General features: G+C 46.0%; 1 protein-coding gene across 2 annotated transcripts in view; it reads left to right on the top strand.

Moving 5' to 3' along the window:
- CFAP36 (cilia and flagella associated protein 36) overlaps positions 1-15,269 on the top strand; it is a 381,823-nt gene that overhangs the window by 293,074 nt on the left and 73,480 nt on the right. Inside the window, exon 9 of one of the 2 annotated variants that reach the window (XM_069234356.1) lies at positions 2,026-2,160. In XM_069234356.1, the coding sequence (XP_069090457.1) occupies positions 2,026-2,160 (135 nt within the window). Of the gene's footprint in view, positions 1-2,004; positions 2,161-15,269 lie in introns of both variants that reach the window. The other variant, XM_069234355.1, reaches the window with a different exon arrangement.

Here is a 15,269-nt window from a genome sequence, read left to right on the forward strand (position 1 = left end):
TCGGTTGTAGCAGATGCTATGCTTTACTTTTCTTTTCAACATTCACTTTTATGGTCATCTGTAATTTCTGTGTCCCATCTCCATCCTCAACCACCGTGCAGGAAAACAATCTAACAAGGGAGCCAATACCCATGCGCATTACCAGTCAACAGAGAAGTCACTATACCTTGTGACTCGAAAGACTTCTTCAACGAAAAACAAGTTGTACACATCCAAGTCTAACACCAGGTGGCAGGAATATGTACAGCATGTGAATCTACATCCTGCATTAGGTTTTCCACTCCAGTATTTCTTAAAATAGGGTGTGTCTAAATTGACACTGGTTAAAACACTCCTCATATCGTTTATAAGCAACGGGAAGGAGAATCACAGATATTGCCAGCTAACCAAATAACGGTTGCTTTCTACAAAGTTTGACTAGATGGATGCCTTTGTGACAGGACTGACGTCAGTCAAATTTAAAACTAGGGCACTCACATAAATAACAAGTGGGGATAGCCATATGAGGAAGTGAGATTCTGAATTAGAAATCCATGATGTATGAGAGTCACCATAAGAGAGGGGGAATTTGTGGAGAGGAAAAGAGTTTAGTAAAGACTCCTAGGAAACAGATGGAGAATGTTGAGGTTGAGCATGGTGGGGATTCAGCAGTAGTGAAAAAGGGATGCAGTGACGCCCAGGATGGTGGAACAGTAGTGAGAGACACAATGAGGGATAAAAGACCACATAATCTATAGATAGTTGTGCAGGATGGCCCCATACCTGTTCTAGCTTAGAACATCACTGTTATACTACCAAAATGACCAACTGACACTGACAAACCACTGCATACCTCAACTTCTTCATTTCATGCGTCTCCGACATCTGTAGTTGAACAAAGCCAGCATGTTCATGTAAGCCAAGTTCCTGCAGAACAAACACTGATGTAAAACGGTTAATATTCTGTGGCATCAGCTCTGGGGTATTAAGGGGTGCTGCCTAATGGCCTTATTCAGACTCCTTGCCATCAAGAAGATGGTAAATGCAGTTCATCCCAAGGAGTCTTCGTACTGTTTTCTGAAAGCCAATATGCCACCAAATGGCAAACCCTTCCAAGAAGAGAGTTGGCACCTGAGCCTTAACGTAGGGTCTCACCAGACTATTCTGCTGAGGCCTTTTCCAGAACTGTTTTAGGTTATACAATATTTTGTTTACTCGCTCAGCTGACTTAGACTTAATGACCATGTGCACCAGACAATGTAGTACTACAAATTAGCCTGAGAGGCGATATGTGGTGTGATACAAAACAGAACAAGCATTTGCAATGCAATGGGTCTCACATTTACTCGAGTCAGAGCTATTGGCATTGTAAATTCCTAACTGAACTTTTCTTGTCACATAAATTGAAATGAAAAGTAAAACAGTTGACGTAAGCGAGCTGATTCAAAGCACCATGGCCGCCTTGAGCTTGAGCGCAGAGGAGAGACACAAAAAGAAAAAGAAGTTTGCTCACAGGCGAGCATATCGGTAGCTGTGCAATTATCCATGTAATAGGGGCAGTCTGCAAGGCGGTAACAAAACCTCCCCAAGGAGGGACAAATGTAAAGCATTTACCAATGATGATAAAGGATTTTTGAAAGGCAAGCCTACGAACAAGTGAAAGTGATGGGCATGCAGTGGGTGTGGTTAAAAGCCCACAATACTTACAACAGGTCAAAGCTTGTGCACTCGACCTAAAAATGAATGAAAGTCTAAATAAAATAGTAGACCCATATTCAGTTCTAAAGGAGGAGGCCAGAAGGGTGACTGATAATTATTGGTAGCTAATCATACTTCATGTCTTTATCTGATTTTTATCAAAACAGATTAGAGGCTAAAATACTTATAAATTGCAGAGCATGTTTTCTGCCAACATAGGGAATAGATTTGAGATTCAAAATGGTGAGAGTCAGAAATAACACAGGGTTTGGGCATAGGAAAATACAGTTAAGTGTAATTTACCCATTTTTATTTAAATAATTTCAGTCTTTAACTCATGTTGAAAAGGAACAACTGAGAAAACGAGCTGAATATCTAAAACAGAAGCGTGATAAACTTATGTCCATGAAGAAAGAGCCAAGGAATAAGCCCATGAAACAAAATTCGGATGATCAGGAATTAAAAACCTCATCTTCTAATAAGGTATATTCCAAGTGTGTTTTCTAAGAATGACTTCTTGTTTGTACATTGTTACAGAAGCTTGTAAAAACCTGTGATGTTTATTAGGTGATTATTTGTTTTAGAAGAAAATACTGGACTTCTTTATGACATTTGCATCTTGTGTAGCGTTTAAATTCTATAGCCAGAAATGTACGGTCTGTACACTTGTGTTATCCCATTACTTTATAAGATTGAACATTAACGTAGACTAGTTTAAGTTTCAGAAGACTAGCACAGGAAGTTTCAAAGTGAAGGTGTGTGTGCTGCTGAAGTAATGCTTAAATCACATCGTATCACTGGTAGACCATGTTCAAGTTTTCATAACTATACCCACCTCAGTAAAAGATACCTGAAGATAGGAGATGTCAGTGTAGGTCTGAAATATTAAGTTACCAACTGGTAGGTTTTTTTCTGTTCTTTTTAAATTCAGGGTCATATTTTTTGTTGCAGTTCATGTCCTTATCTTTATATTGAAAGGATTGTAGGAGCAGACAAACACTATTACACATTGATTAGACGGAAACTGAATTCTCTACCAAATACCTCATTAACAAACCTACTTCATTTTATATGGAGATTTTGTTCATATCTAGACACATTACAGCTAAAATTATCAACTGGCTGAGAATTTGCTGGTCTAGGAAACGTCCTGCATATCAGTAATGTTACTGTTCTAGGTCAATATAATTTTTCATTAAAGCTGTTATCAGCTCACATTGTCCTTTCTAACATCCTTGATAAAATGAGGTCTTTTCTTTGTGTCAGTGGTTTACTAAACGTGATATAAATTCAACATATCACTTCACTGTTTTATTGTACATTATAATATTTAGTGATGATTTCATATATTAGAGACTACAAAAATTGGCATACTTAACAGCCCTTATGAAACTAGCATTGTGAGTGTGGGGGAAAAAGGGAAGATTCAGCCAGACCAGGTTCATTCCACATGTCGACCTAGATTTTAGGTCCTGAGCAGCTGATCTTTTTCAGGACCTTTGCTTTTGAATAACAAAGGATATAGAAAACAAAACTCACTCTACTTGTCCTTAATAATGCTCACTTATGTACGCCGTAGATTATTGATATTATCAGTAAGCTGCTTGGCAACAGCACTCAAAAGCATTTTCAAACACAAATGGAGGAATTGAAGCTTAAAAGTACATTATATCTGCTTTGCATATATACTCCTAGATCTCAGAAGAAGTGGGAACTAATATGCTTCACTAGCCTGCGAGCATAGCCTAAACCATGTATCTGATAGAGACTTCTAGCTGCAGATTTTCTTACCTTTGAAATTCCCAGGCAACAAACTGGATCCAAAAGATTTTTTCGGGAGCAATACCACTGTGTGCCATGGAGTGGCTGAGTTCGGTTCTGTGTGGCTTCGTTGGTGCGGGAAGTGATGTTGTGAGTTCTTTTCTTTCCGCACCAGTTAGCGCTGATCCAAGAAAGAGCTACCCCTCTGTCTATTTTTGACAGGTTTTGACTTTTTGTCTGCTATTTTTTCAAAGTGTGTTGAGGATGTCTTCTAGTGTGGTGTGTCGCGTCATGTCAGTAACAAACCCGCATTTGGTCTGTTTGTGGTGCCGTGGGTGACTACGATGCCAAGTCATGCTCGGACCATGGGGCCGTGGCACCGAAGGATTTGCAGGAGAGGTCCCTAAAGCTGCTTGCAGCCCGGCAGTCGATGCCACTTAGCATGACTCCTCAGAGGCCACCTTCTTGATTATGGAGAAGGTCGCAGGACCACTCCAGGAGTCCCAAGCCCTATTCGTCCCACTCTAGGTCATCAAGACATATGGGAAAGAGGCACAAGACGTCGAAGCGTGCTTCGACCTCTCCTCTTCCATCGGCAGATGCGTCGACTTAGGAACATTGACGTTCCAGGCAAGTTTCTACAAAGCCATTATCCGGTCTGACTTCGAGCCTCCCTCCGTTTCTGGGAGCCGAAGTGACCCCTGTCTCGGGTAAGGGACTTTGTCAAGGCCATGCACCTCGTCTTTGAGCAGACTGACTGCACCAGCGCCCCTTTCGGCCCTGTAGGGCCAGATGGGGCAACATCAGGTTCCATGCAGGTAGCTTCCACTGTCTGGACCCAAAAAAACATTGTCGTTCTACCTTGACTGCATGAAAGAGTTTCAGGTTGAAGACCAATTCTTCGTGGGCTATGTCAGGACTAAAAAAGGTCAGAAGCAAACCATTTCACGCTGGGTCATTCTCATTATAAAGATCTGCTACTCTCTGGCCAGGAAACAGCTTCCGGAGGGCTTAAGAGCCCATTCTACAATAGGAAAGGCTGCACCTACAGTGTTGACAGGTGGAGTCCCAGTTCTGGACATCTGTTAGGCAGCAGCATGGGCGTCCTTGCACATGTTTGCCAAACACTACGACCTGTACAGTCAGGTCCGCAGAGACGAGTATTTCACCAGTTCGGTATGCAGTACTTTTTAGTCTAGGTAAATTTGTCCGCCCACCACCGGAATGGTATTGCTTGGATATCTACTCAGAGATAAGGAATCTGCAACGAGAAGTCTGTATAAGATGAACAAGTTACTTACCTTCAGTAACGCATTATCCGAGGGACAATATCTATCTGTAGATTCCTTACAGACCCACCTATGCCTCCCCGCTCTGAGGACAGATTTCTAGGGATAGGGACAATCCCTTTCAGGGCCCTAATTTGGGCACACAAATGTCAGTGCACTTCATGGTTCTGTGCTCCTGGTGTGGAAAGTTGTGAAAGGTAACTGACGTCCGCACGCCTGGGTTGCACCTATAAAGGTGACTCCAACGTCACTTGTGGCGCCAATGACGATGACAAGTGGAATCGAACAAAGCCATCGGATGGCGTGCAGGGGTATTGCTCACACAAAAATCTTCAGGATCCAGTCAGATCCTGGGAAATTCAAAGGTAAGGAATCTGCAGCTTGATATTGTTTCTACCAGATAATGTGTTACCGAATGTAGGAAGCTGACCTGGTGTGTGGTGGGTACCTACGTTACTTACAACTTATAGCAGGTATCCCCTCTTAGTGAAGTGTAGGCAGTGTCTAGAAGCCAGGCTCTCCAGAGGTAGCTGTGGATGAGCAGCCAAGGCTTATCTAGGAGACATGTAAAGCTCATGCAATACCACTGTAGTCACAGAGCACTTACACACATGAAAGAAAACCCTAATTTGTACAAAAATAAAGGCCACAAAATACTAGACCGGTGACCCACCCTTACTAAATATATACGCTAGCAACCCAAATTAGGCATAGAAAAGCTTAGAAAACAGTGCAAACAGTAATAACCAATAGTAACCTGGGGGGGGGCGGAAGGCAGGGGGGCATGAACCATATACTAAAAAAATTGAATGCGAACATGGTACCCCCACCTACGTAAGTAAAATGTGTAGAGGGGACCTGGGAGTATTAGAGCTGTGGATGCAAGAGTTGATCGACGGTACTGAAGAACAGATCATCACTGCAGCCCAGGAGCCGGAGAAGAGTTCCAGATGGATGACAAAGATGTCCCATGCCGGAAGGAAGATTGCAGACGGATGTCGGTGCAGGATTTCCACCAGCTAGCTTTGGCAAACGCAAACTCACAGTTAGTGGAAAAGAGGTGCTGCCGGGGACCAGCAAGGCCAAGGAGGACTCAACCCAGGAGGGGGAGTCATAGCGGGCCCTCAGCATTGCAGAGAGTCCAGAGGAGCAGAGGCAGCACCCACAGTAGCCCCACAGGACGAGGACACAGGGGTCGCAGAAGGAGCCCACGCAGCACTACAAAAGTGGATCTCACGCCGCAGGAGAACCACAAAAGAGGCTGTGCTTTGCAGGAGGGAGTGGTGGGGGCTGGAGCTATACATTGCCTGAAGATCCCTTGGAGGAGATGCAAACAAGCCTTTGCAGCTGCAAGAGACGTGGTGCAAGGGTGTACTGTCCTGTGTGGGAAGGCAAAGGCTTATCTCTACAAAAGTTGGACAGCTGGCAGAGAGGACCAAGAGGGCTACTCTGGACCACCGCCCGTGATGCAGGATCCACACAGCTCAGCAGGAGAGGGGATCCACCCAGCCGGTTGTCGCTTGTCATAGATGCCTGCGGTTGCAGGGGAGTGACTCCTTCACTCCAAGGGAGATTACTTCTTCTTCTTGTGCAGCTGAAGAGTTGCCTTCTTCTGAGGATGCACGGCGAGGGAAATGTTGCAAAGCTGGCCCTGGAAACAATGTTGCTGAAGAGTCCTTTCTTCTTTGAAGCAGCTTGTCAGGTCATGGAGGTTCCATTCGCGGTCCTCGGGCCAGAAGTTGAGGCAGAGGTTGCAGAAGAGTTGTGCTGGAATCTTGCAAACCAAATCTGAGGACCCACCCAAGAGAGATACCCTAAATAGCCCTGAAAGGGGGATTGGTCACCTAACAAGGTAAGGACCTATCAGGAGGGATCTCTAACATCACCTGCCTGTCCTGGCCACTCAGATGCTCCCAGAGTTCCCTGACAACCTTAAAAACAGGATGACAGAACCCAGGGACCCTCTGGAGGAGCTCTGGGCACCACCCCTGGGGTGGTGATGGACAGGGGAGTCCCCTTTCTATTGTCCAGTTTCACGCCAGAGCAGGGACTCGGAGTCCCTGAACCAGTGTGAACTGGTTTATGCATGGAGGGCATCAAATGTGTCCTTCAAAGCAAGCCAGTGGCTTGGGGATGCTACCCCTCCCAAGCCAGTCACACCTATTTCCAAACATAGAGGGTGTTACCTCCCTCTCCCAAAGGAAATCCTTTGTTCTGCCTTCCTGTGTTTGATCAGATCAAGCAGCAGGAGGGCAGAAACCTATCTGAGGGGTGGGCGCCTGGGCTAGCCAGAAAAACCTGTAAGACTGGTGGTAACAATGCTGGGTGTCCTCTAAAGAGCCTCCAGAGTGCATGGAATCATACTTTCTAATACTTACAACAGTATTGGGGTATGATTCTGACATGTTTTATACCAAACATGCCCAGGGTCGGAGTTACCAGTTTGTAGCTGGACATAAGTAGTGACCTATGTCCAATACACTGGGTACCTGGTTAGCAGAAACCTAGTAGACACAATCAAACATACTGACAACAGGCAGAAAATGGGGGTAACCCTGCCGAGAAAGAGGGCACTTTCCTACACCGAATGTAAGTATCTTGTTTATTAAGTCTAATGTGAATACTGTTATTGAATTAAAAAAAACACAAGAATAATGCAAGCGTGTGAGGGAATAAGTACAACTTTAGTCAGAATAATTAGCAAATTAAATACCCAATGAAATGTCTTGCTCCATTTATATGACTACAGCATGATGGAGGACTGCCACAACGTAGAGCTTTGTTGATATGTTGAGAAGCTACAGAATACGTTTTGATCCTATAGTATGAAATGTCTTGCTCCATTTATATGACTACAGCATGATGGAGGACTGCCACAACGTAGAGCTTTGTTGATAATGTTGAGAAGCTACAGAATATGTTTCGATCCTATAGTATGAAATGTAGATAGTCACTGTTCTTACAAAGGAAATAGCATGTTACCAGATTGTGAACATTTTACCATTACCATATTCTTAACATGAGCTTTTTGCATAGACTCCTTTTCTTCCTTCTGTGGTCAGCTTGGATTTGTTAATTTCCTGTAATCTAAGGGGCGAAGTCTGCTATCTAATGATATTGACATACGGTGTAATTGTAGGAGAAATGGTTTTCCTTAATCTTACTCCAAATATTACCATTGATGCACTTGTAGCATCTAGTTGTTGATTTACTCATAGGTCTTCTTAGATTTTTACCTACAGACAGCTTTAGCGGTCAACTTTTCCAAGATGGTAGCCTTGTGTTTACATGCAACACAGTGCATGTACATACATTCTCCGTGATGTACCAGCAACCATTTAAGCTTCTTTACTTTACCGTTCCAACATGGCTGATGGCTGTTTCAGAATGGTAGGGTAAAAAGAAACATACACTGACAAAGCCAATCAGATAGAGGCTGCTAACTGCAGATTCCTTACCTTTGAATTTCCCCAGGTGTCAGGCAGGATCTGGAAGATTTTTCATGAACAGTACCCCTGCACACCAGTAGGTGGTATCGATCTGGAACGTGCATTGCCATTGTCCCTGCAGGATGTGACGTCCACGTTGCCTGTACAGTTGCTACCTCGGCGCACTGACGTCAGTTCTTTTCTTTCTGCACCAGTTTGTGCTGATCCGGAGAAGGGCTACCCCATCATTTTTTACAGGCTTTTTTCAAAGTTTTGTCAACTTATGTTTTTAGGAATTTTCCTCTTGTTGTGTCGAGGATGTCTTAGAGGAAGACAGGTTTTAAACCGTGTGGTGGCTGTCAGCGTGCCATGTTGGTTGCAAACCCACACCTCATGTGACTGTGGTGTCTCGAGCACAGCCACTACTCCAAGTCGTGCTCGGACTGCCGAGCCATGGCACCGAAGGCTTTAAGGGATCGTCCCTAAAGCTGCAGGCAGACCGGAAGGCGATGCCACAGAGATCTCGGTCCCGATCAAGAGGAAGGTGAAGGTCACGGTACCGCTTCAAGAGCCCCAAGTCCTCTTCATCCCACTCAAAGTCATCTGGACACAGGAAAGAGACACAAGAAGTCGAAGCGTACTTCGACTTCTCCTCGTCCGTCGGTCGACACGACAGTGGAACATCAGCGTTCAAGGCATTGTTCTGGGGTGCCTTTGCCAGGGTCGATTCCATGCCTCCCTGCATTTCCAAGAGTCGGAATGACCCCGCTCAAATAAAATAATTTTACAAGGCCATGCACCATATTTTGACTGGGCCGACCGCTCTGGAGTGCCTTCAGGCCCGTGGGGTTGGCGGGGACCCCATCTGGATTCGCGCCAATGGCTGCAACCCCGTCTCCGATGGACCCCTGTGGATCCGATCATGGATCCGGACCTTCGCTGGTCATGCCACCACAACCTTGCCCGACGCCAATGCTCTGCCGGCACCAGACCCATTTTGATCACAGGACCCAATACAGATTTGGACAAGGTAGATCGAGGCAGATTCCAGCGCCAACAGGACCCATGTGTTCTTGGTAGGCACCTGAGCCTTATTCTGAAGGGCTAGGCCTCGGGGAAGAGCCTGAGCTTTATTCTGAAGGGCTAGGCCTCAGAGAAGAATGGGAGAGTTCACTGGACCCTTTAGAATACCAGCTAGACTGCAAGGAAATCATGGACTGGTGTGAGGAACTGTGTGATGCCAGTGGACTGGATACGTCTCCAGATGTTGGCATGCGTTTTCCCCCTACCGTGGCTCCGGAGGAGGGAGCAACAAATGCAATGGTGGTGAAGAGGGCGGGCAGCTGAGCTCCTGGTCCCCGAGTTGCCCTCTGTGGCAGTCAAGACTAACATCTTGACAGAAGTACTACAGCCAGGTGCTTCCTCTTCCGAACCCCAGCTCCCTTTCAGTGTAGCACTAACAGATGTCATACTGGATACCTGGTCGAAACCCAGCACTGGGGCTGTTGTGACTAGGACAATTGCCACCGCCACCGCCCCGCCCAGGGGTACCTAGACTTCCTCAACCAACATCCCACCCCTGAGAGCTTGGTGGTCCAAGCCTCTACCTCCCATGGTGCATTCCCTGCTGCACCCTGCACAGGAAATCGAAGAGGCTGGATAGCTTTGAAAAGAAGATGTTTTCTACCACCAACCTTGCATTGCGGTCCCCTTGGCCTAGAGAGCTGTGACTTACTCGTAGAGAAATGACATATGATCCTCCGTCAGCTGGTTGTGAGATGGAGTCATACTGATTGGGCAACTATTCCCACACTTTGAAGGATATTTTTGCACAAGTGCTGCCACAGGTTCTGGAAGAGGCCCAGGACATTCTTTCCCAAGTAGTCAAGGATGGGAAAGACACAGCAAAGTTCACGATTTCCTGTGAGTTAGAAACGACTGACCCGCTGGGCAGATCGGTTTCCACAACGGTGGCACTCAGAAGCCACGTAGCTGAGAACATCTGTTTTTTAGGGGATTTCCTGGCTTCCCTCATGGACATGCCCTTTGATGGCAACTGTACGAAGCTGGCCTTCTTTATGATGCACTAAAAAGAAGTACACGTGCTGAGAGTGCAGTGGATCCCCAATTTGTTTGCAGAGACAAAAGTAGATAGAACTAATGCTCTATTTTGTGGTAGTGTGGGTGTGCAGTTAAGCTTATCAGAGAGTAGTGCTAAGCATTTGTTGTACTCACAAAGGCAATAAATTAGACATACACTCAAAGAATAAATCCAAGACCAATTTCGAAAAATAACATTTCTTTGTATGTATACTTTGAACCCAAGAACTTTGTTATAAGGAAAGTACCTTTTCAAGCATAAATATTTGTAAGTTGCAAAAATCGACCCTTAGTGCAATTTCAGAGCACTTCAATGTTAACCTATGGGACGAAAACACAGTCAGCAAACAAGCACTTTTTGACGACTCACGGGACCAATCTTGTAGACTTAAGGTAAGTTACTGGGCAAGGGTCAGGACCAAACAACCGGTCACTGTGGGCAGCACTGGGACGGCCGGGTGCAGTATGTGTCGGGTGCCCAATGTATTTCAGTATTTCAATGGGGATTGGTCTCTGTGGATTTAGGCTGCAGACTCCAGCTGTAGTGCCAGTCGGGGACAACCAACAGGTAAGTTGCAAACATGGTGTTCTTGGGGGCCATAGGTGCACCTTTGGTCCTCTTCTCCAAGACCCAGGAGTGACGGATGCAGGGGTGTCCTTTGGCATTGGATTTCCTTGTCCTGGAGCACTAGCCAATATCTGATCACACAACTAAGTTCCAAAATTGCTTTTAGATTCAAGTGGTTTTTGAATTGGCATTTTTTCTAAATCTTTAAAATTCCTGCTAGGCCTTTGATTAAATCCCCCTTAGCATTTCTTAAAAAGTTTAAAAAGTTATTATAGTCAGGGGTAAGTAAATAGAAGTAGTTTTAGTTCTTAAAATAAATCCCCAACCTTAATAACAAAATGAGCAGCTCAGAGGACATGGTGGTGGAACACAACCTCACCCCTTGCCTCCATCTTGGAATGAGAGAGCTAAGGAATCTCTGCAGCCTCAGAAAAATCAAAACTGATATAAATCCTACCAAGAATAAGCTCCAGGAGCTTTTGGGAGAGTGTGGAAATGAATGCCCCCCCAACCTAACTAGAGAGGATAGGGCCCTAATGCACCTGACTCCAAGGATAGTACTCACAGGATCTGAGTCTCCCACAGGGGAGTCTGGCTCCTGAGAGAACACAATGAAGGCAGCCTCAGTGAAGATGCCCTCCTTTTAGCAAGCATGGCCAAAAGATTAGCTTTGGAGAGACAGCTACTGGCTCTAGAGAGGGAGAGATCAGAAATGAGCTTAGCACCCATTAAGGGTGGCATCAACATATCATGTAGTGACTTAGAGCAATCTGATACCCCTAAAATCCCCAACGAGATTGTCCCCAAGTATGAGGCTCGTGATGACATCACCAAATGGTTCACAGCCTTTGGCAGGGCCTGTGGAATGTTTAAAGTGAAAAAGTCTCACTGTGGAGCTTTCCTCTGGGAATTGTTCACTTGTAAGTGTAGAGATAGACTTCTCACACTTACTGGAGCAGATACTGAATACTATGTACTCATGAAGGCTACCCGGATTAAGGGCTTTGGATTCACCACTGAGAAGTATAGAATTAGGGTTCAGGGGGGCTCACAAAACCCAGAGCCAGTCCTGGTTGACTTCATAGACTACACACTGAAAACACTAGATGGTTGTTTAGCTAGAAATGAAGTGCATGATTATGATGGGTGTTATAATTTATTTATGAAAGAACACATCTTAAGTAATTGTACTAATGAAAGGTTGCATCAATATCTGGTAGACATAGGTCCAATTTCTGCCCAAGCATTGGGAAAGAAGGCAGACCACTGGATCAAGACTAGAGTAAACAAGACTTCCACTGGGGGGGTGACTAAAAGAAAGGGGTTGCAAACCCTCCCCAGGAGAAAGTGAGTGACACTCCTAGAAATAAAGAAAAATAATCTCTTTAGGCCCCCAAAAACCAGTCCAGGTGGTTGGGACCCCAATACACCTCAGAAAGCAAAAGTGGGTACTAGGGTAAAAACTGGGATGCCACTGATACATGGTGCCACCACTGTAGACAAGGCACCACACTAAGGGAGCTTATTGTCCCAAAAACAAACCCACTAGCAAACCCCCAGGGGTAGCCAGTGTAGCCATTGGGGATGACTTCTCAGATGAGGAGGTCCTCATAGTCTTTAACTGGAAAGTGGGTCCCTCAGGTTAGTTGGAGATTCCTGAGGGGAGTAGACACTTTCAGCACCTATTGGAGAATGGAATCCCAGCCACTGCCCTGAATAGAATAGAATCCCAGCTAGCCACACAATTGTGCATGACATGCTGGTGCTCTCTAACCAGTGCATCCCAGGTGGTTCTGCCAATGTTAGGGTTAGCCCAGGGGAAGTCACTAATAGTCCTGTAGCTTTAGTGCCCCTAGAATTGGATGGGACCCTTAGATGGAGAAGGATGGTGGTCCCTACAGAGCCTCACCCTTGATTGTCTTCTTGGAAATGACCACTGAGAGGTTGGTCAGAGCCAAAAGAGAAGCTGGTCCAGTGCCAGTCCTCCTGCAAGGATTCTGGAGGTGCTGCCCCTGCAGTGTCTGTAGGAACGCTCCAGAAGAAAAAGAAAAACAGAAAAGTGCAGGAAAGGTGGGCAGCCTTTAGCCAAGTTTCCAGGAAGCCAGGGAGATTCTGCTCCAGTAGGGGAGAACTCCAAAGTTGCCACTGGTGAAGTCCAGCCTGACCCACAAGAATTCCTGACTAGTCAGGCACCTGAAAAGCATGAGTTGATGGCTCCTTAGCTAACAGAAAAGAGAGTGGAAAGAGGGTGCTTACTACAAGATGTAGCAGCCCCCCATTCTAGCACAGCAGACAGGCACCCGAACCCAAATAAAGCCTGTATCTTAGTCCCTTTCCGTGTTGGTGAAGAGCTAAAGGTGTGGTTCTGGGCACTGACAGCTGTCAGTGGCCTCTCCTGGGTGTTAGCATTTATGGCTGCACTGTCCTTGGCATGGTGGTCTCTCCCCTTGCCAAATAGCAAGATAGGCCCCCTGACCCTGTTGGTCATGGTGGTGTTACTCCAGCTGTGCGTAACTTCTTTGGGTAAGCTGGGGGTGGCCCTGGCTACAATAGACTGAGAAGATGTGGATACCTCTACCCCCAAGATGAAAAAAATGGGTGAATACCTTAAAAACGCAGACAAGAGGTCATTCAGATTGGGTCCTACCACTGTTCAGATAGGTCAGTTCCCCAGAGGAAATGACCTGGACAGGAGGATGTAGGGCGGAGTAGGCCCTGCAACCAACCAGTTTCCCTACTCTTTCTTGCCTTACAGACTAGGAAGACTCTCCCAGTTTTGGATGAGTCTCCTGGCCTGTGGGCTACGGGGTGTTCTTGTGTAGAAAACTGGCCCCTTGTTTGCAATAACCCTCCCTCCCACACGCTTTTTGCCTGATACCTGATGCTAACTTGACTGAGTGTGTGCTCGGATTCTGCTAACCAGGCCCCAGCACCTGTGTTCTTTCCCTAAAACTGTACCATTGTTTCCACAATTGGCACACTTCTGGCACAGATCAGTCCCTTGTAAAAGTTATCAGTGGTACCAAGGGCCCTGTGGACAGAGAGGGTCCCTAAGGGCTGCAACATAGACCTCCTGATAGGTGGTCACCATGCTAGGTGACCAGTCCCCCTTCCATGGCTATTTAGGGTCTCCCTCTTGGGTGGGTCCTCAGATTCGACGTGCACAACTCCAGCAGGACTCATCTGCAACATTTACTTTGACCACTGGCCACTGGAAGCAAATGGACTCCACAGGAACCTACAATCTGCAGCTACAGCGATGACTCTGCTCTGCAACATTGTTTTTACGGCTCCTTCCAGCAATATTTCCTATGAGGGCGGCAAGTCTTCCGTCTTCACGAAAAAGCAAGAAGGAATCTCTCTTGGAGTGAAGGAGTCACTCCCCTGCATCTGCAGGCACCAACTGCAATGATGACCTGCATGGATCTCCTCTCTTCGTGAGCTGCGTGGATCCTGCATCATGGGTGGTAGTTTGGAGTGGTCCCCTTGGTCCTCTCTGCCAGCTGTCCAACTTTGGAGACGGTAAGTCCTTGCCTCTCTACGAAGGGCAGTACCCTGTGCACCGCGTCACTTGCAGCTACTATGGCTTGTTGGTATCTCCTCCGAGGGACCTTCAGGCTCCATGTAGCCCATGCCCCAGCATTCTTCCTTGCGATGCACAGCCCTCTGCATGCTCCTCCTGCGACGCAGGACTCCTTTAAAGGTGTGATGCATGGTCCTCACCGCGACTCCTGTGCTTGCTGCCTGTGGGTCGCCTGTGGGGCTACCTCCTCCTCTTCTTCTGACTCTCCTGGTTGCTGATGGTCACCTGGGATTCCCTTCCATTGGATGGGTCCCCCTGGACCTGGCTGGTCCCCGGCCGTTGTGTTTTTCTCTCGTAGGGGATTTCCATGTATAGTCATAAGCACTGAATAGTTCTGCGCGCCTGCGGGGACCCCGGAGCACTGTTGTGTAATATATTCTTAAGTGCAATCATCAGCTCCTTGACAAAAAAGGTCTGTGAAAAACACTTAAGAATAACAATGTGCAGCCTATGTGAACAGCTACACAGGCCAAATTGTTAGAAGAAAAAACAGTTGTAGTGTAAATTCACGTTTAAACCTCAATTTATTCTATAAATACATAAATAAATACATTCTCATATTTTATTTACACCTCTCATGAGAATAAAACAATGTAGGGCAGTGTAGCCCATAGGCTGCCATTATACAGAATGAAAATAGAGCTGTGCCTTTAAGAAAGTAAAGTCTTCCTGTTTCCCATCATGCACAGCAAAAGGCAGTTGCCTCAGTTCTTTTTTCCGGCTCCTTTCTGACAGGACCCTGAAGCATTGAGCTCTACCTCACAAAATCCTTTTGTGACAGAAATTCATTTAAAATCTTTTCAATTTCAATTTCACTCGACGTTTTTAACATTGAGTGATCATTTTCTATTTTTTTCTGTTAG

This window comes from Pleurodeles waltl, chromosome 5 (assembly GCF_031143425.1).
Source record: "Pleurodeles waltl isolate 20211129_DDA chromosome 5, aPleWal1.hap1.20221129, whole genome shotgun sequence".
NCBI lineage: Eukaryota > Metazoa > Chordata > Amphibia > Caudata > Salamandridae > Pleurodeles > Pleurodeles waltl.